Source organism: Trichomycterus rosablanca, chromosome 15 (genome assembly GCF_030014385.1).
Source record: "Trichomycterus rosablanca isolate fTriRos1 chromosome 15, fTriRos1.hap1, whole genome shotgun sequence".
NCBI classification, from domain to species: Eukaryota; Metazoa; Chordata; class Actinopteri; order Siluriformes; family Trichomycteridae; genus Trichomycterus; species Trichomycterus rosablanca.
In genome coordinates this window covers 21,723,365-21,747,377 of record NC_086002.1, presented here as the reverse complement: position 1 = coordinate 21,747,377, position 24,013 = coordinate 21,723,365, and the positions used below count along the sequence as shown (strand labels likewise).

Genomic DNA, 24,013 nt, shown 5'->3' with positions numbered 1-24,013 from the left:
AAACCCTGCATGTTCATTTCTGTAGAATGATTTTATAAGTCCAAAGGAAAACACCGACCATCACCTGCAGGGCAGAAATAGGCCGAATTTAAACATACAAAAAAGATCTCAACATTTCTTGATACACCTAAAGTCAAGTCCCAAAGAGTCACTACAATTTAAAGCACTACAGCACATACAGGCCTCACCATAGATCACAGCACTGTCCAACAGCTCATAGCTAACAGTAAGAACAGGTATCTAGAACACTGGGAGAACCAAATCCAATCTCACAGTAGACTAGAATACCATCGTGAAATAAAAAGTAAATATAAACTGGAGCCACATCTTACAGTGGAGACAGAGATGCACTTCCTTCTTCACTGCCAAAAATTCAAACCAACACAAGAAAATGTCACAGACAGATTTAAACAACAAATCCCTCACTGCACAGTACCTGAGACACACACACACACACCTATATATGTTTATTAAGAACATTTTTATATCCTCTGTATATCGTTATGTAAATTAGACAAATTATTTTTTATTGTCTATTATTTGTGTTCTCTGTTCAGTTTTACTGTTTATAGTTTGTACTGCTTTGGGAATATTGTTTTCTACTGTCATGCCTACAGAGCTACTTGAATCTGAATCTACATAGTACATAAATAACAGCAGTCAGAAACTGAGCATCATGTTAGGAGAGGAGAAGGAGAGAAGCACTGTAGCAGCTCAGTATGTATCTGCCTGCAACAGTCTGAGAGACACGGACTGATACACCCGAACAGAGGAACAGTCTGAATTAACCCACAAAGAGAAAGTGTTCCATATATACATGTCTTTTATTTTTAAATTTTAAATTTTTTTTATTTATATTTCCTTTTTTTCCCCTGTATATACATTCATATTCTGTCTTTTCAATGCTTTAGCAATACTGTAAGTATTACAACAGTCACGCTAATAAAGCTCTTGGAATGAAATAGAGAGAGAAAAAAACAGATATAGAGATAAAGATTATTTATTTATTCATTTAAATTATTATTATTATTGTATGGTTATTTATTTATTTTTACTTTTTTAAGCACCACACCATATGTGGAATAATAATCATAAGCACTAGCTGTAGTAGTAGTAGGGCTTTTTTTTCTGTTGTATTTGTTTTTGTTTTAGGCCATCAATCCTGTGATAATTTTATTCTTGCTCTTCTTCTGTTATTATGACATCATCATCATCATCATCATCATTATTTTCATCATCATCACTAAACATGGACATACAGTCCAATGAGAATTTGTCACACATGAGGCACAAGAAAACAGATAATTTAATATCTGCAAATGATACGTAAAGACGAAAAGCCTTATTAATTTAAATGTTTTTAAATAAACATCAACCTCTATTTTTTCTTTTAAAATTATTTTAATTTAATTATAAAGAGGATATGATCTCAGTCTTTTACCGATCCCTAAAGAGTTCTCTCTTCTCCCTGAAGTATTTTTACTAATCATCAAATAATCTGTTTTAAAGAAGAAAAACTCATCATTCTATAAATAAAAGACATTTAAACATGTACATATATGTAAATAACATTATAACAGTAATACTTCCTCTAATTAGTGCCTTAATGTCCCGATAGCAATCTATTACGTGCCTTTTGCCGGACGCTGTGCGTGGGGCCCCCCGTATTTTGGGCCTCAGATCGCCTCTGCTTTCGGTACCCAGGGTCCCCGGCCCGAGGCCGGCAGGGGCCCGCAACCCGTCCGGCTCTGCCACCCCAGAATTGTATTTCTGTATTGCAAATGGGATGACATGTATTACTACAGTATATTGCAAGTAGGACTTATGTCGCAACTGGAATGAGATCCTATATCATTACAGTATATTGCAAGTGAGATTCAGAATATATTGCAAATGGGATAAGTCTATTTATGATTATATAAGCAAATTTTGACAAACACACACACACACATATATATATATATATATATATATATATATCAGTGGCGATTTCTGTAAGACTGCAAGGGAAGCTCAGCTTCCCCTAAAATGTCAAAAATTAAATGGTCAAATATGTACAGTTGTGTTAACATTTCATTGACTACAAATGCGTTAGAACACGTTCATCTTGAAGACGAGTTCATTCAGAATCAGCTACTTATCACAAATCGACTCGATTTTGTTAACTCATACATTCATGCATTTACCCGCAGACGCTGAGCGTCTCTTTGCTTCTATGGGGCTGCATGGGCGGGACTTCGAAACTTGCCGGTCATTGGATAAATGCCACGATTTTGTCCCGCCCCCGGACGCTGAGCGTCTCTGGGGGTGAATGAGCTGTGGGCGGGTCTGGACGCTGAGCTTCTGCAAGATGATTGGAGGATCAGTCGAAAGGCTGAATCCCGTTTTGATTGACAGCTGTCGCTGGGAGCTTCAGTACCATCGCGGATTTTGCGAGTGAAGTCGGAAGACAAACTGCAACCCATTTCAGGCCATTTTCTTGAAAACTAACAAAGGGGAGAATTTATACATTTATATATAAATAAATTGACAAATTTTATGATGTAAGCCGACAATGAGCTTCCCCTCTTTGAAAGACCAGCAGCCACCACTATATTTTTTACCTATGCGATAGCTATATTGGAAATGGGAATGTCAGATCTCAGGTTTGGAGCGAGGTAGGACTTCCAAATCTGCGTTCCTCTCTAAGTCTCCACCTCCCCAACCTATGGTGCAAGTTTGAAAAAGATCAGAGAAACAAAGAAAAAAATTGGACCAAAAAATCTCTTAAGGGTTTTGGTCATACTATACTGGTTTTGGACCAAATAAAAATAAAAATAAACTCATCCCATTTCCAGTATAATAAAGGCATGAAAAATATACAGCTTTTGGACAGTGAAAAGTCATCCCATTTGCAATATATTGAATACTTGAGTGGGGTCCCATAAGCAGCATACAGTAGTGAAGGCCCAAATGCTTATTTTTCACACTTCCCAAGGGTCTACAGACACGAAACACATACCAATGGATTCGTCTTGATGAGTAGATGTCATTTGACACCAGAAACGGCAGTAATTCCGCTGGAAATTGCCGAAAATCGCCCCGTTTTTTATTATGTAATTAATTTTTTTACTAAATTAACATGTTTATCGGGCACTTTGTTGGACAAATTTGGTACCCATGCACTCCTAGATTACGATTCAATCAAGTCCCGGTGTCAGTGTTTGACTGTTTATTCCCGCCAAGCCTATGAGGCCTTTGTTAGCAACCGAATGCTAATGACACTCGTTTTTCATACTTCCCGGTGATCAACATGCAAGATACACATATCAATAGATTTGTCTCGATGAGTAGATGCTGTTTGACACCAGCAGCTTGAGCTAACTCCACGGGAAATCGCGGAAAATCGCCCCGTTTTTATAACGTTTAGCTACTAAATTAACATGTTTATTGGGCACTTAGGTAGACAAATTTGGTATGGTTACACTCGGGAAAACTCGTAGTTTGTAATGCAAACAAGTTTTGTTGTCCTAGAGGTTCTGGAACCTTTAGAAATGGTTCAAAGTCAGGCAAAAGAAACACAGGAAGGCCTTTTTTTCACACTGCTTCTAGAGGTGTCCACAGCCCACACATTCGAGTTTTGAGTCGATCGGACCTTTCAAAGCAGTGTTACGTAGAGCGTGTAAGAATCTGAATGGGAATAAATTGGGATTTGGACGTGTCCAAACGGGGTAGCAAGGTCCGATGGGTCCGAAATTTTGGCGACATTGTCGACATAGGCTCCAGATAAACATACTCAAATTTGGAAGCGTTCGGGCATTCCGAAGTATTTTTTATTGGGGCAACGATTCGAGCAAAATCCATGCAGACTTGCACCTTGGCCTTATGCCTTTCTCAGTGAAGGAGGAGAAATACTGAAAGGCCTTAAAAATCTTCATGTGGACCTAGAGCTTTCAGATTTTTCAGACTACTTCTAGAGGTGTTGACTGCCCACATAGTTGAGTTTTAAGTCAAACGGCCCAAGTGGTGTCCAAAAAGTTATTATGGGATTTGAATGGGAATATATTGGAATTGGAACGTGTCCAAACAGGCTCTAGAAAGGTCAGACGAGTCCGAAATTTCGGCTACATTGTCATCAGAGGCTCTAGATAAACATACTCAAATTTAGAACCGTTCAGGCATTCCAAAGTATTTTTTTTCTGGACAACGATTCGAGCAAAATCCATGCAGACTTGCCATGTTTTCTTAAGGTCAGCACTTAGAATTTCAAGTACTAAACTTTACTAAAGCCCCTGGGAGAACTGCAAATCCTTTTTAGGTGCTGGGTCAACCACGAAAGGTACTTCAGACAAAGATGACACTCAACGATACCCATTTTCAAAGGCTGCTTCTCAGATTAAAACTGAACACACATATAAAAAGAGTTGTTGCATCCGAAAAGATGTATTTACAAACACATGACAATCTTCTTCTTCTCCTGGGCCTTTTTCCCGCTCGGTTGCGGGGTCAGCTCTTCGGCGGATCATGATCCGCACATTGATTTGGCACAGTTTGACCCACTTTTGTTTTTCTTGTAGGAAGATTGTTTGTGCAGACGTTTAGACATGGCCTGTGCATCTCTATCTACCGTCCGCTTCTCTAAACATCTAAGGAATTCACACAAGAAAAACAAAAGTGGCCAACTGGCTGAAATAATTAACACAAAATAGACAGAACATTGTTTATTAGGGATGGAACATTTGATACCGAGGCTTTGAAGCTTGTTTCACTTTTGTAACACTCGACTCAGTGTATCGGAGCTTGTATTAAACCAGCAGGAATGTGCGGGACTGATTCAAAGCTTTGGTGCTTTTATCTCACTGACTATATAAGAGACAGTCAAACAGTGGCGGCTCCTGCCAAATCTCTCAGGGGGGGCAATTGTTGCGATGATGGCCAAGGTGACCTGTTGAATGGGTAAATTAATGCTTAAATAATTAACATCTTAAGTCATCTGTCAGTTTGCCCTCACAAATAACTTTGAACATGGAGAGAGACCAGCTTTACCATTAATCATAAAATGAAGTAAAGCCTTCACACTAACAATTTAATTCAGTCTTCATCAGCATTTTATTTTAGGTGCTAGCTGCTCCAACTAGAGTCCAACAGAACTGTGCAACCCAAAATCTAACGGGTCATACACAGTTTTATTTAGGCTGTTTAACATTTATTATTTTCATTCTTTATAATAATAAATCAAAACCATATTTTAGGTAAAACAACATGCATAAAGAACATCATGTAAAAAATTTTCTCAATAGTGTAAACAACGTTTTTACATGATCCATCACACAGACATGCAGCCCTGTTCTGGACTGCGTTGCTTAGGGGGGCAGTGAGAAAAGTACTGACCCTGTTACTTTACTTTCGCCCTGCACACGGCGTTACTAAGACTAAAAGTGAACACTACTTACAATAATAACCGAACCCCTTTTAATTCCCGCGGTAGCAGCTGTTTTCTTCTGTTTCATACATATCACCCCGTCTCAGTCTAATCTGCAGCGTTTCTCTCCCATTGATAAAAATGCGGAACATCATCTTTAGTTTCCAAATAAGGAACGATTACGTGTGACGCAGGCACGTATGTGCGAGCCCCTCCGGAGATCATTCAAAATGCATTATAGCTCCTGTAATACGAAAAAAAGAGCTTTAACATGAGAGTCTATGAGAGCATTCTGGGGCGATTCTGCCCCTGCAGTCAAACTAGGGTTACCAACCACCCCGTAAAATACAGAATCGTTCTTTATTTGGAGACTAAACGCCGCATTCAGTATTGAAATGATACAGGACAAGCTTCGTTCCGTATTTTTATCAATGGGAGACAAAGCGATATGTATTAACAGAAGGATACTGCTGCTATCGTGGGAATTAGAAAGTGTTCTTAGTAACGGTGTGTGCGCGCAGGTTTATCAGCATAACAACCTGTTTAATACACCGCTGTATGAGTAGCACAGTGGGCAGAGTGCGTTGTTTTGTCTAAAATATGGTTCTGACTTATTATTATAAATAATTAAAATAATATATGTTAAACACCCTAAATAAAACATTTTGATAATGTTCTCATGACTGTGTAAGACACCTTATATTTTTTATAGGTGCAACCCTAACCACCCCCCTCCTCCCCCACTCAGCTCTTTTCAGCACAATCAGGAAAAGCTTCAAAAGCTTTAATGAGGCTTCATCTGCACATCACTATTGTTTAGTGTTACCATCACAAACTCTGTTCACTTCATCCTTGCAAAACAGTTTGACTGGCAGCAGGTAAGCAACGAGCACTTCCTGTGAATTGTACTTACCCTTTCCATCAGATCGGCCGTTTGTAAATTTGTTTCGGCATTGGTAAAAGTGTTTCAGCTCTTGTAAATTTGTTTTTGTTTTTGTAATTTTGTTTTCTAAATTGTTAATTTGTTTTGCAATTCTTAGCCACTGTAGTTTTGCCTCAGTAAATTAATCCACAATCGATTTGATGTATTACACATATTTTCTGTAACTAAAGTTTAATTTGAATAATTTTGCAGTTTTAAACATGCTAAAAAAAGAAATTCAACAGGGCAAAAAATAACACATACTAGGATATAAGACAGAGTGGGAGAATAGAGCAGTGTATGATAAAAAAATTCATATTAGGTCAAATCAGTCAAATTGTAGTGAAATTGAAATAAAACAAACAAATAGCTTTAGAAACCTTTCAGTGCTTGTGAAAGTAGCATTAGAGACACGTTAGGATAAAAAAATACATCTAAAACACCTGCAGCGGTGTAGGAGGAGGTGTAGGGTGAATAAAACATGAGAGTAAAATTGTGTTTAGGAATGTGTAATATATAAATGGACAACGCTTGTGTTTGTTGCTAGCTTTTGCAGGTGTGTGTGTGTGTGTGTGTGAGAGAGAGAGAGAGAGAGAGAGAGAGAGAGAGAGAGAGAGAGAGAGAGAGAGAGAGAGAGAGAGAGAAATGTAAGTAAAATGGGTGGATATGTCTCACCTGGACTGCTAGAGCCATTAATGTTTTGTTAAATCGGGTGTTAGTCATGAATGAGTGATTAACTAAATAAACAGTGAATATATTAAACAAATACATACATAAAAATTGAGTAAATAAGTTTTCAGATTATTCTGTGCTGAACAATACTGACTTATAAAGTCTTTATAAGTGACATCTGTGTTAAAAATGTGTTTGTATATTTCACTGTATTGTGAGAAATGGGACGTTATAAGTCATATTCTGCTAAAGCATAACGTTTCATAAACATATTTCAAAGTCAGACACATCTTGGTTAAAGTGAAAGTGATCTTAGCTGTGTATCAATAAAAACCAAATAAGTGAAATAAGACATTGTATGTGTCGGTGTTAGCTGTGTTAAAGCTATTTCTGAGTTAAACATTAAAAAGTGCATCTTTATAAAAGAGATGTATCAGATAAATAACTAAAATAGACTTGAATCTGTTTTGTAAGAGTTAGAAACATCAGTAGTATGTGAATGTTTGAGCCATGTGTTGTTTTAGAAATGTGTCAGTATATGTGAACTTAAAACTGACACGGGGATGTTCTGTAGATCTTACAGCACAAATATGTAGGAATAACTGAAATTAATGTTAGTGTGTTTAACTATTCTTCTTATTATCATCATTATTATTCTAAATTGTTATGTTTACTTTTTTCTTACATTTGTTCTTTCAGCTACATGACAGTTAAGCACCCTGGACTCGACCTAGTCCTGCTTGGTAACTGTGTTTTACTTCGCACTAAACAGCCTATTTTTCTAGTAGAAAAGGAAGCTCACATCCGCTTTTAAATACATGTGGAAAACACCAAGGCTTTGTTTATACTTTTCAGCCTGTGTCTACAAGAAGATCGGGTTTCCTCGGCATATTTTTACGTGTAATAAGATGTGAAATGTGCGCTGCGTCGCTTTACGCATCAGGAGCGGTGTGCTGTTTTAGCAGAACACAAGGAAACAGAGCATCGTTAGGTTCCCTTTGCGGGCTTTTACATGAACGAGAGAGCTTATGTTCGGCCGACGTGCACTTTATTACCTCGCATTTTATATCAGGACTTGTATTTTAATCACTATTTGCCATGAGAAAACACAAGTGCGCATGTGTCACGGAAGCACACAGACGCTGCGCTGGTCGAGTTGAGTCTACACAGTTCTCATGTGTGCTATAAAGCCCCGCCCCCTCTCGTAAGAGGGAAGAATCTCTGTACAACAGAGCACAGCGCTTCACTCGCTCTTTCTTAGCGCCGTTTTAGCTCAAACAACGATGGTAGAAGAAGCTCCAGCACCGGCCAGCTCGGCCCCCGCCAAGGCTCCTAAAAAGAAGACCGCGGCCAAACCCAAGAAAGCGGGTCCCAGCGTCGGCGAGCTGATCGTCAAAGCTGTTTCCGCTTCCAAGGAGAGGAGCGGCGTGTCCCTGGCCGCCCTGAAGAAAGCTCTGTCTGCAGGTGGATACGACGTGGAGAAGAACAACTCCCGCGTCAAACTCGCCGTCAAAAGCCTGGTGACCAAGGGCATCCTGGTGCAGACCAAGGGCACCGGCGCCTCAGGATCTTTCAAGCTCAACAAGAAGCAGACCGAGGCGAAGAAGCCCGCGGCCAAAAAAGCCGCCGCTCCTAAAGTGAAAAAGGCCGCAAAGAAACCCGCCGCTAAGAAGTCCCCCAAGAAGGTCAAGAAACCCGCTGCTGCCGCTAAGAAAGCCACCAAGAGCCCCAAGAAGGCTAAGAAGCCGGCGACCCCCAAGAAGGCAGCCAAAAGTCCTAAAAAATCCAAGGCAGCCAAACCCAAGACCGCTAAGCCCAAAGCGACCAAGGCCAAAAAAGCTGCCCCCAAGAAGAAGTAAACATGTTCCTGTTTTATTAACTTCGTTTTCTTAAAACGGCTCTTTTAAGAGCCACCTATATCTTCCTCTAAAGAGTCTCGTTTCCTAAACACATACATACATATAAGCAGCATGCAAACACACAACTATTCATACATATTTTGTGCAGAGTGTAATAAGCAAGGAGTTCAAAACACTAAGTATAACTGGTCTTGTTTTATGTGTAATGATTTTGTCACACATCCTCATAAAACTGTCCGTATAAATGTGTATGTATGTGCACTCACGTATATGAGCACCTTACATAATGTAATTGTTAGTGTAAATGTTATTGTGACATAATATAAAGTAATTGTTGCTTAAGAGAAGCTTTTCTGTATCATACATTACACGGGCGGGAGAACGGAGGAGAAGAGAGGGGAGGAGTGGGGCAGTATGTGAGGGGGCGTGTATGTGTTTCCCTGGGACTTGACGGCGCGTTTATGATTGGCTAGGCTGTGCCTTCGCTCTAAGCCAATAGGAGAGAGGCCAGTTTGCCTATATCATACCGTTTCGAGCCCTCTCCAAGTTTACTTCAGTTTTGTTCCACGAACGTATCTGACTATCAAAATGAGTGGTCGAGGAAAGACCGGTGGTAAGACTAGGGCTAAGGCCAAGACTCGCTCATCCCGTGCCGGCCTTCAGTTCCCCGTGGGCCGTGTTCACAGACTGCTACGTAAGGGTAATTACGCCCACCGTGTGGGAGCTGGTGCTCCTGTCTACTTGGCTGCCGTGCTGGAGTATCTGACCGCTGAGATCCTCGAGTTGGCTGGTAACGCCGCCAGAGATAACAAGAAGTCTCGTATCATCCCTCGTCATCTGCAGTTGGCCGTGCGTAACGACGAGGAGTTGAACAGACTGCTTGGAGGTGTAACCATCGCTCAGGGCGGTGTGCTGCCTAACATCCAGGCGGTTCTGTTGCCCAAGAAGACCGAGAAAGCAGCCAAGGCCAAGTAAAGTCGCTCTCGTGATCTAACCAAAAGGCTCTTTTAAGAGCCACCCATTTCCACAGAAAAAGTGCAATTTCCCCAGATAAAGTGTAAATAACACAAATGTAATATTGTTTCATAGACTCACACGGCATAAACCACATGATTTATGACATGGTAAAATTAACAAATCAATATGTACGACTTATTTTTTCACCATTTATCTATCTTTACATATTTCACTATATATGTATACATTAGCCAAGTTATAGATCACTTGCAGTAGCAAAACCAACAATATAGACGATTAAAAGTGGTGCAACAAACGTGTTTGTGTAATAAACATGGAACAAAAATATTAATAATGCTAATAACAATAATAATAAGCAAAATGAACGAAATATTCAATATATTTTTTTAAAAGGTATATACTTTAAATGCGATTGTAAGCTGTGTTCTAAAAGCACAAAGAAACAAAGGAAAGTATTATAAATCCCACCAACAGCATAGAGGAAATACTGTGTTTCTGAAACGAGGCAGCGGCAGAACGCCGACCAGTAAGCGACATTTGACGTAAGCACGATCGTCCAATGAGAAAAGAGCTTCATCAAGACGCCCAATGAGCGCGGAGCGGCTCTGGTACTTAAATAGTGCGTGTTGGGCGGTCTAACATATTCTGTCCTACAGTTGGTGAAGTGCAGAGTTCCAGACGCGATGGCAAGAACCAAGCAGACCGCTCGTAAATCCACCGGTGGTAAAGCGCCGAGGAAGCAGCTCGCCACTAAGGCTGCCCGCAAGAGCGCCCCGGCTACTGGCGGTGTGAAGAAACCTCACCGTTACAGGCCAGGTACCGTGGCTCTGCGTGAAATCCGCCGTTATCAGAAGTCCACTGAGCTGCTCATCCGCAAGCTGCCCTTCCAGCGCCTGGTTAGAGAGATCGCTCAGGACTTTAAGACCGATCTGCGCTTCCAGAGTTCTGCCGTCATGGCTCTGCAGGAGGCCAGTGAGGCTTACCTGGTCGGTCTGTTCGAGGACACCAACCTGTGCGCCATCCATGCCAAGAGGGTGACCATCATGCCTAAGGACATCCAGCTGGCCCGCCGTATTCGCGGAGAGCGGGCTTAAACAAACCCACTCCATCCAGTTATCCCCAAAGGCTCTTTTAAGGGCCACTTACATGCTTCCACTGAAATGGGCATTTTTCATAACTTTTTATTTATTTATTATTCCATTGTGTGCGCGTGTTCCGAGTTATAATTTAGTTATATTTATCAGTTATAAATATTAGGAAAAACTTGTTAATGTGTTTGTGTGTGTGTAGAGATGTACTTAACATGTTCTTACAACAATTATAAACAAGGTTACATAAGTACAGCTGATTAAAGATTGGCAGATGGTGTCTTATAACACATGATTAATAATGTTTATAGTGGTGTATGTTTATGGGGTTCTATAAAGCACTGAGTTAGTAAAAGTAATATAGTCGTTATGAGTAGTAGAGTAACAACAAAAACATGACGGTAAGTAAGAGGGAGCTGTAAATTGCAGCAGTGGTTAAAATATTACACTACTAATGCAAAAAAAAGAAGATTAATAATCAATAATTATTATTCAGAATAATATATCAATAATTAAATACTATTCCAGGTACTCAACACAGGGTAATTAGAAACATTTTAGAACAGACATACTGTAAAATATTCAGTGTAAATAATCATAATTACTCATAATAATGATTTTATTTCTATTATAGTTGTTGTAATAATAGTATTATTGGTGATGGTAGTAGTAACTAATTATAATGTTATGGAGAACCAATAGACGGTTAGTGGAGCGTTTCTTCCATCTCGTGACCAAAATGTGAAAACATGAACTAAATCTGTGTGTTTGTGTGTATGTGTGTGTTTTCTTTTATGTATGTATATTTTTATGTATTTTTATGTAATATAATAAATTGTTAGGAGGATTTAGTGGCGTTGGTGTTGCACGGTGTACACAGTCTGTATTTTACACAGAGATGGTATTAACTGATTGTAGTGTAATCTACAGTATGGCTGTACATTGGTAGAATGTAAACACGCTGGATGAAGGCATAAGGAATGAGCAGAATATTGAATGTTCACCATAAGACTGGTTATTGTAATAATGGTAATAAAACAACCGAATTCACAATTATGCCTTTTCTAATTTGGTAATTCATGTGTTTCAGCCACCAGCATAGCTAACAAGTGTTAACAAGTGTCATAAGCGAGTGAGATAAAAACCATGACCATTAAAGGGGAAGGCCACTTCCTGTTCCAGCAGGACTAAACCTCTGTGCACAAAGCAAAATCCACAAACATAAAGAGAAGCTCGGCTTCAAGAAACTCCAGTGTCCTGCACAGAGGCCTGACCGAAGCCCCACTGCACAGCTGAGGAATTAAAGTTTTTGGTGGCACTCACACTCAGGCTGGAACTCACTGTGCTCGCTACCTGATCTGAAGGCATGAGGACCCAGGTGTGGTTCATCATCTCCAGGTGCGCCTTGTGTTCCTAGGCAGCACAGATGATATCTGTTGAGCCCAATTTAAAACCTCCTTCTAACCCAAACTATAATAACCCCAAAATGTTTCTAACCGTAACTATGATAACCCCAACATGTATCTAACCCAATTAGGAAAACCACAAGCTAGTTCTAACCCTAAATTAATCCTATTTTTACTATCAGGCAATGAAATTAGAAGGAGGCAGAGTAAAAACATCAACATAATTTCACTATTTAATTTACTTTCACGAAAACAGGTGGGCATAAAAAGTGTAGGTTTTCACATTATCAATACACAAAAAAAAAAAATTCTATAACTTTTGGACTTCATTTGCTGTTTTTCAGTCCTTTGAAGCAGTCAAGAGCAGCTTTGTGATATCCAAAAAGTACATAAAGAGCTATAAAAAGACCTTGTTGCTTTTGTATTTGAGCTAGCAAAGCTTCACACCTGAATGTTGTACATTGTTCACGTTCTTGTATTTCACGATGTTTAGTACCATAATGGGGAATTAAATTGTAAACTTTAAACGGCTTTACTTCTGACTTCAGTAAATAAATAGTCTTGTTAAGAAATTGCAGTTTCTATCTATTGCACTCACAGTTCTGTTCATGAACACATTACGGTGAAGATGGAAAAACTCACACACACCTAAATCATAAACTGAGAGGGAAATAAAAAACCCCAGAAAACCAACCCAATAAAAAAAGAAAATGAATTAATTATTTAATTAATTTGAGTTCACATATACGGACACATTTCTAAAACAACACATGGCTCCTACACTTACACAAGAGATCTCACTTATTAACATGCATTTTTTTTTTTTATAATTCTTTTTAAAACTCAGAAATGGCTTTAACACAGATAACACTGAAACATAAAATATCTTCTTTCACTTATTTGGCTTTTATTGATACACAGCTAAGATCACTTTCACTTTAATCAAGATGTGTCTGACTTTGAAATATGTTTATGAAACGTTATGCTTTAGCAGAATATTACTTATAACGTCCCATTTCTCACAATACAGTGAAATATACAAACACATTTTTAACACAGATGTCACTTATAAAGACTTGCATCAGTGTTGTTCAGCACAGACAAATCCAAACACTGCTTTACACATTTTTTATGTATTTATTTGTTAATGTATTCACTGTTTATGTATTAATTTAGTTATTTACTCATTCATGACCCTAACACCCACTTTAACAAAACATCTATGGCTCTAGCAGTCCAGATGACACATATCCAGGGCCAGCTGTAGCCTAGTGGTTAAGGTACTAGGCCAGTGACCAGAGGGTCACTGGTTCAAGCCCCACCACTGCTAGGTTATCACTGTTGGGCCCTTGAGCAAGGTTCTTAACCCTCAATTGCTCTGACTGTATACTGTTACTGTAATGTAAATCGCTTTGGATAAAGGCGTCTGCTAAATGCTGAAAATGTAAATATTCACCTATTTTACTTTTTTTTTAAACTCTCTCTCTCTCACACACACACACACACACATCTGCAAAAGCTAGCAACAAACACTGTCGTTGTTCATTTATATATTAAACATTCCAACACAATTTTACCTTCATGTTCTCTTTACCCTACACCTCCTCCTACACTGCTGCAGGTGTTTTAGATCTTTGTTTTTATCATAACGTGTCTCTAATGCTACTTTTACAAGCACTGAAAGGTTTCTAAAGCTATTTGTTTGTTTCAAATTCAATATTCACTACAACTGTACTGATATGAACTAATATAAATTTTTGATTATACACTGCTGTATTCTCCCACACTGTCTTTCCGTATTACTAGTATGTTTTTTTTTTTTTTTTTGGCTACATTGTCATGTCTCTAATGGCTGTTTGTCCCACCTAATTGTACAATATTAAAACATGTGACAAACATGGCGATTATAGTAAATTGTAATAGGGTTTAGGGTTGCATAGGGTTTAGGGTTGTTTCTTTGTTTGTATTTCTTTCTTTTGGCACAACATGTTTAGAAAAAAAATTCTTAACATTAAACATTAGTTACAGAAAAATATGTCATGTGGAATACATCACATCGATTGTGGACCGATTTACTGTGAGGATAAAACAGTGGAGGTTCTAAGTTACGCGCTTTACATGAGGCCTACTCCGAGCAGCTGCGGTCACAGTGGGCGGTCACTGCTTAACTCCGCCCCATTGTCTTCAACTAGGTCCGGTAGAGGGAAATAACAAGCTCGCTGTGAACGCTCGTCCTGCATTGACTCGCTTCATTTAGACGAGAGCAGTAACGATGTCCGGAAGAGGAAAAGGCGGCAAAGGTCTTGGAAAAGGAGGCGCTAAGCGTCACCGCAAAGTTCTCCGTGATAACATCCAGGGTATTACTAAACCCGCCATCCGCCGTTTGGCTCGCCGTGGCGGTGTGAAGCGTATTTCCGGCTTGATCTACGAGGAGACCCGCGGTGTGCTCAAGGTTTTCCTTGAGAACGTCATCCGTGATGCCGTCACCTACACCGAGCACGCCAAGAGAAAGACCGTCACCGCAATGGACGTGGTGTACGCTCTGAAACGCCAGGGACGCACCCTGTACGGATTCGGGGGTTAAACGTTCAGACCTCCACGCTAACACAACGGCTCTTTTAAGGGCCACACATATTTTCTACAAAAGAGAAGGTTCTCCTGCTTTATTATTATTATTAGTAGTAGTAGTACGTTCACTGATGCGTAGATTTGCAAGTCACTCGTTTAGCCTCAAAAGCTTGAAAGCATCATTATAAGTAAAAATAACATTCAGTATTGCATGTTTTTATTAATTTATGTAGCCCTAAAAGCTTGGCGTTATCATTAGTAGTTTTAGTATTACGTTTACTATCAGATCTTCATACGGCGTGTTTGCATACTAGCAATGTACAGCCATACTGTAGATTACACTACAATCATTAACACGATCTTTGTGTAAAATACAGTAAAACATTGTGCCCGAATGCTTCGCTTAAAATACAAAAAATAATAAGATATATCTGTTTATCTAATCTTATCTATCTATAACATTTAATAAAATATTGCTATTGATTCTTTTATATTCGGTTTTAAAACATGTATCGACCTCAGATTAAGCGGGAACAGACAACAAAGAACAGATTCTAGTGAATGGGGCAGAAGGGGGCGTGGAACGGTTTGTTGTCTGTCCAATAGAAACCCAGGACCTTGGACCAATCAGAGTTACTTGTTTCATCTTGTCTTACTCAGCATGCAGGGTTAATAAAGCGGGCGTGTAGAGCGTCTACATTCACTTGCAGTTTGTTCTAGAAGAAACAGCAGCATCATGCCTGAACCAGCGAAGGCCGCGCCCAAAAAGGGCTCCAAGAAAACCGTTCCCAAGCCCGCCGGCAAAGGAGGCAAGAAGCGCAGAAAGTCCAGGAAGGAGAGCTACGCTATTTACGTGTACAAGGTCCTGAAACAGGTCCACCCTGATACCGGGATCTCCTCCAAGGCTATGGGCATCATGAACTCCTTCGTCAACGACATTTTCGAGCGTATCGCTGGTGAGTCCTCTCGTCTGGCTCACTACAACAAGCGCTCCACCATTACCTCCAGGGAGATCCAGACCGCCGTGCGCCTGCTGCTTCCCGGTGAGCTGGCCAAGCACGCCGTGTCCGAGGGTACCAAGGCCGTCACCAAGTATACCAGCTCCAAGTAAAGCGCCTTAGTCGCTCTGGCAAACCAACGGTTCTTTTAAGAGCCACCCATCTTATCAAGATAAGAGAATTTTCTTCTTTTTAAATATTAGATCTGAATATGTCATACACATTATCTAGGTAGCCTCACATGTTTATAATACTAAATAAAAAGATTTTTTTTAATTAATATATTACTCTTTTTGGGCCCTGCTGTTTTTCACGGGTTGTCCACGACTGTCACTATGTGGTGAGTTTAGGAGATTACACACAATAAAATATCACTACTCTTAAAAAAGTTATTATAATACACTCAGAGCCGTAGAGAGAGAGTTGCTACACTCCTTGATCTCGCCAAACAAACCCGGTGCTGTTAAAATAAAAAAAACGATAACTAACACTAACTGTATTAGGCGTTTACAAAACTAACGAGAACGTACTAAAATTATAGATAGAATAGCCTTCGTTTTCGTGTTCATCATTTTATTTATGAACATTGTGAACTGATATGAAATCGATGTTTTCCACTCGAGCAGTTTTAGGTGAGCTGCCGGCACCGTACTGTACCTCATGCGGTCTTTCCCAATCCGCTCCCTCCTCACTAACACTCCACTACAGAGGGACCCTCCACGTGAACGCGCAAACGGAGGCGGAGTGAAGAGGGGGAGTGAGTAGGGAGCGGATTGAGATTGGGGGGATTGGGCTCCCGGACGGCACTTCATGTTTACATTCCGTTTCTGCTCACCACGCTAGCCTGCTAAATGACCACAGCAAAAGTTAAGTTGATGTTTTTCTGATGTGTGTCTCATGAATTAGTTCATATTATTATTAGGGCTGTCGTTAATCGCGGTAATTAACGCGATTAAGGCGTTACATTTGTAATCGCGATTAAAAAAAATTAATCGTGATAATTTTTTAATCAAACTATTTTTATTGAGCTGTTTGTGTCAGTTTTATTTCATGTGTTAGTAAACATCCATTCTTGCATTTCAGGGCTGCAGCACCTTCCAGAAAAGCTGGGATGGTAAAGCATTTACCACTTTGTAATGTTGCCATTCCGTCTCAACACAAAGATGTTTTGGCACCTTGAATATCTAGCAATGAAGTGTTCTGGTGTATTTTGTGCCATTGTTCCTGAAAACTGAAGTCTTAAGGTGTGCAACAGTACACGGTTGTTGTCATAGTCACTTCTTACAAAATTTTCCACACGTTCTCTCTGGTAGGCCGGTCCAATACTTGGCTCTCTTCTTCCACAGCCATGCCTTTGTAATGTCTGCCGGCTGGGATAACTGAGGTTTAGCACATAGGTCAAGCCAAGGAAGGCAGCACAAGCTATAGCATTATCTTTTAATCCTGTGATGACATGCGCTCCCTCAATAATAATCATGATGTCCTTTGGTGTGTCACCTGCAGAAGCTCTCATGTTCATCATCACAACTACTGCCAATGAGGGCTGGTCCACTTCTAAACCTTCAGGTTCCTGCAACATCAATTATTATGGTGTGAAAAGGGTCAAAAGTAATTTGTTAATACTTTAATTTGTCTTGTCAAAACATGCAGTTAATAAACATTACATTTTTGGACTAATTGTCACATTAACAAGTTTCATTTTAATTACATTTTTATAGTTTTATCCTTATTAGGATGAAATGTACCAAATTGGAATAATTAAAATGTCTCACAAATGACTGAATATTAAGATAATTGAGGTTTGCAAAAAAATGACTCGTTATGTTGTGGTTAACCAAGTTAACTACCCTGACATGAGGTTTAAATTAAGTTAACTATGTTTTCTCTAACAAGCTTAGCATGTTTACAGATGAATGCAAAACTTTTTTCCAGCTTCAGATAAAACTTCATACAGCTAACCATCGGTGTGTTATCGAGTTTTAACTTTGCTCTCAACACTGGGTTAAAGTTTCCTCAATGCATTAAAATGAGAAGTTTTTATTAGCTAGCTAACTTACCTCAGCCAAAAGAGATATTTGCCAAGTTACAAAAAAGGTTGAAAAATGAACCACCTAACTACCTCAGTTAACAAAATGGCAAGCCTGAAGAACAGCTCAACCTATTTTCAAATGAGAAAAGTGAGACGTTGCAATAAATCAAACTACAAGACTCATTACAGCATCTCACATATAATGAGGTTGATTTAAAGTAAGTGTAATAACGACATGCATTCCGACACATTCTAACACACTAATTCTAAGTTTACAGTAATAAACTGTGGTAACTATACAGATTAATGGAACATAATTACTTACCTTAGTTAATTTGCTCACAAACTGTGCAATCTGGATTCCGTTGTGGAGGTTCTTCACAACCGTTGCGGGTTAGAAGGTGTATTTAAAAAAAAAAAAACGCACGCGCACAGACTGGAAGTGCTTGAAAATTGAAAGCAACTTATTTATATAACTTATTATTTTTATATTCACACAAATAAAATAAGTAGATTTTATAGCATTTTTTAATAAGTACAGTGGTGTTCAAAAAAATAGCAGTGATTTTAAAAAAGCGAATAAAGCACAAAATCATTATAATAACTTTTATTTCCATAAATGCAAATGCACTGAAAATACTCCACTTTCAATTCTAAATCAAAACATTAACAACATTTAGTCAGTTTGTGTCAATCCTTTACAGAAAATTAAGAAAAATGAATATTAGGCTGTTCAAAATAATAGCAGTGCAGCATTTTTCTTTAAAAACTCAAAAAATGTGTCTAACATGAAAAAATGTTTGAGGTTTCACTTTACTTTAAATTACTGAACTAATATTTAGTGGCAGAACAATTGTTTCCGAGATCTGTGTTGCATGGAGTCGATCAACTTCTGGCACCTCTGAACAGGTATTCCAGTCCAGGATGATTAGGCTACATTCCACAGTTCTTCTGCAATTTTGGGTTTTGCCTCAAAAAAACGTGTTTCAGACGTCAGAACACAAGTTCTCTATGGGATTGAAGTCAGGGGATTGGGCTGGTCACTCTATTACCTCAATCTTGTTTGTCTGTCACCAAGATGTTTTGGGTCATTGTCATGTTGAAACACCCATTTTAAGGACATTTCTTCTTCGTTATAGACAACATGATCTCCTCAAGTATTCTGATATATTTAAACTGATCCATGATCCCTCGTATGTGATAAATAGGCGTAACACCATGGTAAGATAAACATCCCCATATCATCATTTTGTACCCCCATGCTTTACTGTCTTCACAGTGAACTGTGGCGTGAATTCAGTGCTCGAGGGTCGTCTGACATATTGTCTACGGCCACTAGACCCAAATAGAACAATTTTGCTTTCACCAGTCCACAATGTTGAGCCATTTCTCTTTGGACCAGTCAATGTGTTCCTTGGCAGATTTGAACCCATTCAGGAAACGTCTTTTTCTTAACAACGGGACTTTGCAAGGAGTTCTTGCTGGTAAATTGGCTTCATTTAATCATCTTCTGTACTTACTGGTAACTTCACATGTTCCTTGATCTTTCTGGTGGTGATCATTGACTGAGTATTTGCTATTTTGGCTAATCTTCGATCCAATTGAACAGTAGTTCCACGCTTCCTTCCGTATCTTTCAGGTTTTGGTTGTCACTTCAAGGCATTTGAGATCATTTTAGCTGAGCAGGCTATAATTTGCTGCACTTCTCTGTATGTTTTTTCTCTCTACAATCAACTTTTTAATCAAAGTACGCTGTTCATCAGAACAATGTCTGGAACAACTCATTTTCCCCAGTATTTCAAAAGGAAATGTGCTATGACCAACCTGTGCAACATTTGCCACCCTCCTACCTTAAATAAGGGCCAAAACTGACACCCGTTCTTCTGCAGAATGAATGACTTCACCAATTGAACTCCTCACTGCTATTATTTTGAACAACCCCCTTTCAATCAATGCTTCGATTACTCAGGGTGAGCGGCATGCATGTCCTAATTGTTGGGTTTGTTTTGTTTTCATTACTCTACTGCACTTTCAAGTCAAAGAAATAGCATTTCTACTAAAAACAGTGATTTATCAGGTTAATGGTGTTGAACTGCTATTATTTTGAACACTACTGTAAAATTTACTCAAATAATAGCCATAAATTCAAGAACTTAATTCCATTAAATAAATTTAACACAAAACATTTGTAAAAAATCTACTGGACCACTGATTCATTTTTTTACAGTGTATGCAATTTGTTGAGGGGGCCCAACATTTTTTTTTTGCACTGGGGCCCATGAGCTCCCAGTTACACCACTGGTGTTGCATCTAGAAATGGTTCATATTATGAGCGCCTGTTTTCAGTGGCAGGGTTATGGACAGGTAAAGATCCTCACTTTTACCAGTTCATGTTTTACCAGCTCATTTTAAATAACTGGCTGAAAGATGGTAACTGTCAACAACTACATTTCAGCAGCAGTATTATACACATTTTGCACTTACGGCTGCTATCATGTAGACTGTTACAGTTTTTGTGGACAGTTGGTTGTTCAACAGTATTTGAAAAACATTTTTAAATGGTATCTTTTGTTGAGTTTTTATTACACAATACTTACTCTGACCGTTTTGAATCCTGCACCTGAAAAATGACCCAAAGTATAAAAAAAACTAAAACTAATACTAGAACTAAAACTAAGCATTGAAAAAATAATAAAAATTAAAAAGAACTAGCAAACCCACTAAAAAAACTTATTAAAACTAACTAAATTAGAGAGAAAAAAGTCACAATGAAATAAAACTAAACTATAATGAAAAATCCAAAACTATTATAACCTTGATTCCTACATGTAATACATTAATGAATTCATTGTGAATATGCACAAGTTCATTTTGTCTAATGTAAGTGCTGGAGAAGGTACAGAATGTAGTCAAGTTAAAGTCCATGTAGTTGAGGTAAAGTAGAGATATCCAAGGTAAAATATTACTCCAGTAAAAGTAGTACAAAAACAAAAAAAAACATTACTACGGTTCTCTACGGGAGTGTCACCACTCTGTTCTCTCTACCGCTCTGGATACACTTAAAATATCGTCCTGTTATTATTGTTAGGATTGAAGTTTTGTTTAAGCTGAGAGTGTAATGGTCAACTATTATCATTAAACAGCATTAAGTGGCTCCATTTATATGCATTCTGACACACACACACAAAATTCAACAGGGCTTCTATGCAACCCTAAACCCTATTACAATGTACTATAATCGCCATATTTGTCGCATTTTTTAATACTGTACAATTAGGTGGGACAAATAGCCATTAGAGACATGACAATGTAGCCCAAAAAATAACCCATACTAGGATATGAGACAGTGTGGGAGAATAGAGCAGTGTATGATAAAAAATTCATATTAGGTAAAATTGTAGTGAAATTGAAATAAAACAAACAAATAGCTTTAGAAACCTTTCAGTGCTTGTGAAAGTAGCATTAGAGACACGTTAGGATAAAAAAAAGGAGGAGGTGTAGGGTGAATAAAACATGAGGGTAAAATTGTGTTTAGGAATGTGTAATATATAAATGGACAACGCTTGTGTTTGTTGCTAGCTTTTGCAGGTGTGTGAGAGAGAGAGAGAGTAAAAAATGTAAGTAAAATAGGTGGATATGTCTCACCTGGACTGCTAGAGCCATTAATGTTATGTTAAATTTGGTGTTAGGGTCATGAATGAGTGATTAACTAAATAAACAATGAATATATTAAACAAATAAATAAATAAAAATTGAGTAAATAAGTTTTCTGATTCTTCTGTGCTGAACAATACTGACTTATAAAGTCTTTATAAGTAACATCTGTGTTAAAAATGTGTTTGTATATTTCACTGTATTGTGAGAAATGGGACGTTATAAGTCATATTCTGCTAAAGCATAACGTTTCATAAACATATTTCAAAGTCAGACACATCTTGGTTAAAGTGAAAGTGATCTCAGCTGTGTATCAATAAAAGCCAAATAAGTGAAATAAGACATTGTATGATCTATTAATTAATCTATATGACCAATTAGCCATTACTTATTCAGGAAAGTTTAGCTTTACTTAAAAATATTGTCCTACACAGGTTCAGTATTTATATTGTAGAATTAATCATGTTTTAATAAAATAAAGACATGAAGCACAAAAGATCCTCTGTACTTTGTATAGTTTATTAAACAATTCAAATTCAAATTAGTCTGTGACCGTGTTTGATATTAAACTTCCTCTTGAGACTGTAAACCTTCTTGTACAGCTTTTCTTGTACATCAAGTTCCAGATTAAGTTTCTGGAATCTTTCAAATGTATATTTCAGCTTCACAGGAAACTCAAGGTTCAAGGTACTCGAGGCCATTGATCAATCCCATTACCAGCATGCATGCCCGGGCTTGGTTTCCACATCCGTTCAGTACATGGTTGTCCTCTATCAGAATAGACACGTCTACCAACTCATTCTCAGCAATGGGATTATGGATCACAAGCACCTTCATGGTTTGGTCCACGTGGAGCTCACATTCATTCTTCATGTTGAAAAGTAAAAAAGCAAAGGAATTTTAAATATAAAACAAGTATGTGTGTAATCCTGTAAGTACCTTCTTGAAAAAGCTCTTCTTGATGTTCCCCAAGGTACTCGATAAGGTAACAGATAACTGCATCCCTTTTTACTCAACACTCTGCAATGGTAAGGAGACGTTAATAATTCAGCCTTTATTCATCACATCTACATTACAGCATAGTGAAATTTGTCTTTGCACTCTGTCTTTGTTGGAAAGTTGGGCTCAGAGCATGAGGGCAGTTATAGCACAGCTCCCCTCTCAAGATCAGGAACTCAGGGTGTTATTTCTCCCAATCCAAAAAAAAAAACAGGTGCAAAATATTAAACATAAAAATTTATTTCACCAAGATATTCATACACTCAAACCTGGCCTAAACTAATAACAAACTTTAAACTAAACTTCAGTGCATCTCAATTATTACACCACCATTACAACTCCCACATGCCCAACCAAACAAACTCCTTTTTTTCCCTTAAATACTCATGAAGGTTTGGACCAAACCAACTATAGGTAACATAGCATTTCCTAAGTTCACCACTATCAAAAAGTCATTGGTCTATGACAAACAAAGACATGGTATCATTATACCGTTACAACAATTTATATTAATTACATTGAGACAGTGTCACAATCACAATTATATAAATCCCATTAACCATTAGTTCTCGGGTCCTTTGACTCCCAGCACAGCTGCCTGCATGCCTGGTGCAAACTTGTAAGTAAACCAAACCTTTTTTGGTTAAAAATTTACAGTACTAACCCTACAAACATTTATCCCACGTTTTACCCTTATTCCCCTTCAATTAAATAATCAGTAAATGATTTAATAAGTAAATGATTGTGGTGTTTGTACATTACAGTCCATATAACCCTTGAAACAACATTAGCTTTGTTACACAGGGACTTAACACCTCGAGCTAATTACACCCATTGTAAAAGTGTCAAATTAAAAAGTACCTCATTTACAGTGGATAGGAGAGGACGCATCTCAGCACCAGCAGCTCCTCCTCTGGCACGCCTTAGCTGCAGAAGACGTGATGTGTACCCATCGAGATTAAGCATGAACGTCTCTTCCAGGGCAATTGTCGTAATATGACGGAACTCCTCTTTGATCTAGTAAATAAGTTTGATTTGATACATTTGATAAGAGTTGACAAGGAAAGCAGCAGCAGTTTACCTACCAGTCCTGCAGATCATGTTCTAATATCACAAAGAAAGCCTACTATAATAAATCAGATATTGATTTATGACATTATGCATCACACTGGAATCACTCATACATCAATCCTAAATCAGGTTAAGTTCTGTATATGCAATACAACATTTAAAATGATTTAAAAAAAGCAATTAAAGCAAATAACAAGGACACAGACAGGTTTCTTTTTACTTAAATAACAAATATTAGATTAGATTCAACTTTACTGCAATTTTGCAGAGTCCAGAATACAACTGAATAAGAATATGACATGGTCATGGTCATATTCATGTAAAAAAGGGACTGTGCCAGTTTAAAACATTATTGCGCTGTAATATGA

The 24,013-nt window shown here is 38.3% G+C and overlaps 3 protein-coding genes across 3 annotated transcripts; all 3 read left to right on the top strand.

Moving 5' to 3' along the window:
- The first annotated feature begins 8,237 nt into the window (after positions 1-8,237).
- On the top strand, positions 8,238-17,565 carry LOC134328788 (histone H1-like). Its single transcript, XM_063010017.1, has 3 exons — positions 8,238-8,824; positions 15,673-16,758; positions 16,976-17,565. The coding sequence occupies exons 1-2, from the start codon at positions 8,279-8,281 to the stop codon at positions 16,003-16,005; spliced, it is 879 nt and encodes a 292-aa protein (XP_062866087.1). The 5' UTR covers positions 8,238-8,278; the 3' UTR covers positions 16,006-16,758; positions 16,976-17,565.
- Positions 9,443-9,829, top strand: LOC134328981 (histone H2A-like). Its single transcript, XM_063010219.1, has one exon. The coding sequence runs from the start codon at positions 9,443-9,445 to the stop codon at positions 9,827-9,829; it is 387 nt and encodes a 128-aa protein (XP_062866289.1).
- On the top strand, positions 10,493-10,926 carry LOC134328917 (histone H3). The gene has a single exon (XM_063010158.1). The coding sequence runs from the start codon at positions 10,516-10,518 to the stop codon at positions 10,924-10,926; it is 411 nt and encodes a 136-aa protein (XP_062866228.1). The 5' UTR covers positions 10,493-10,515.
- Positions 17,566-24,013: the final 6,448 nt, after the last annotated feature.

Bases quoted from the DNA above. Each gene is read 5' to 3' on its own strand.
- LOC134328917 (XM_063010158.1), top strand. From the start codon at position 10,516: ATGGCAAGAACCAAGCAGACCGCTCGTAAATCCACCGGTGGTAAAGCG.
- LOC134328981 (XM_063010219.1), top strand. From the start codon at position 9,443: ATGAGTGGTCGAGGAAAGACCGGTGGTAAGACTAGGGCTAAGGCCAAG.
- LOC134328788 (XM_063010017.1), top strand. From the start codon at position 8,279: ATGGTAGAAGAAGCTCCAGCACCGGCCAGCTCGGCCCCCGCCAAGGCT. The intron at 8,825-15,672 runs GCCAAAAAAGCT...AAGGGCTCCAAG, and splicing joins CTAAGCCCAAAGCGACCAAG to AAAACCGTTCCCAAGCCCGC.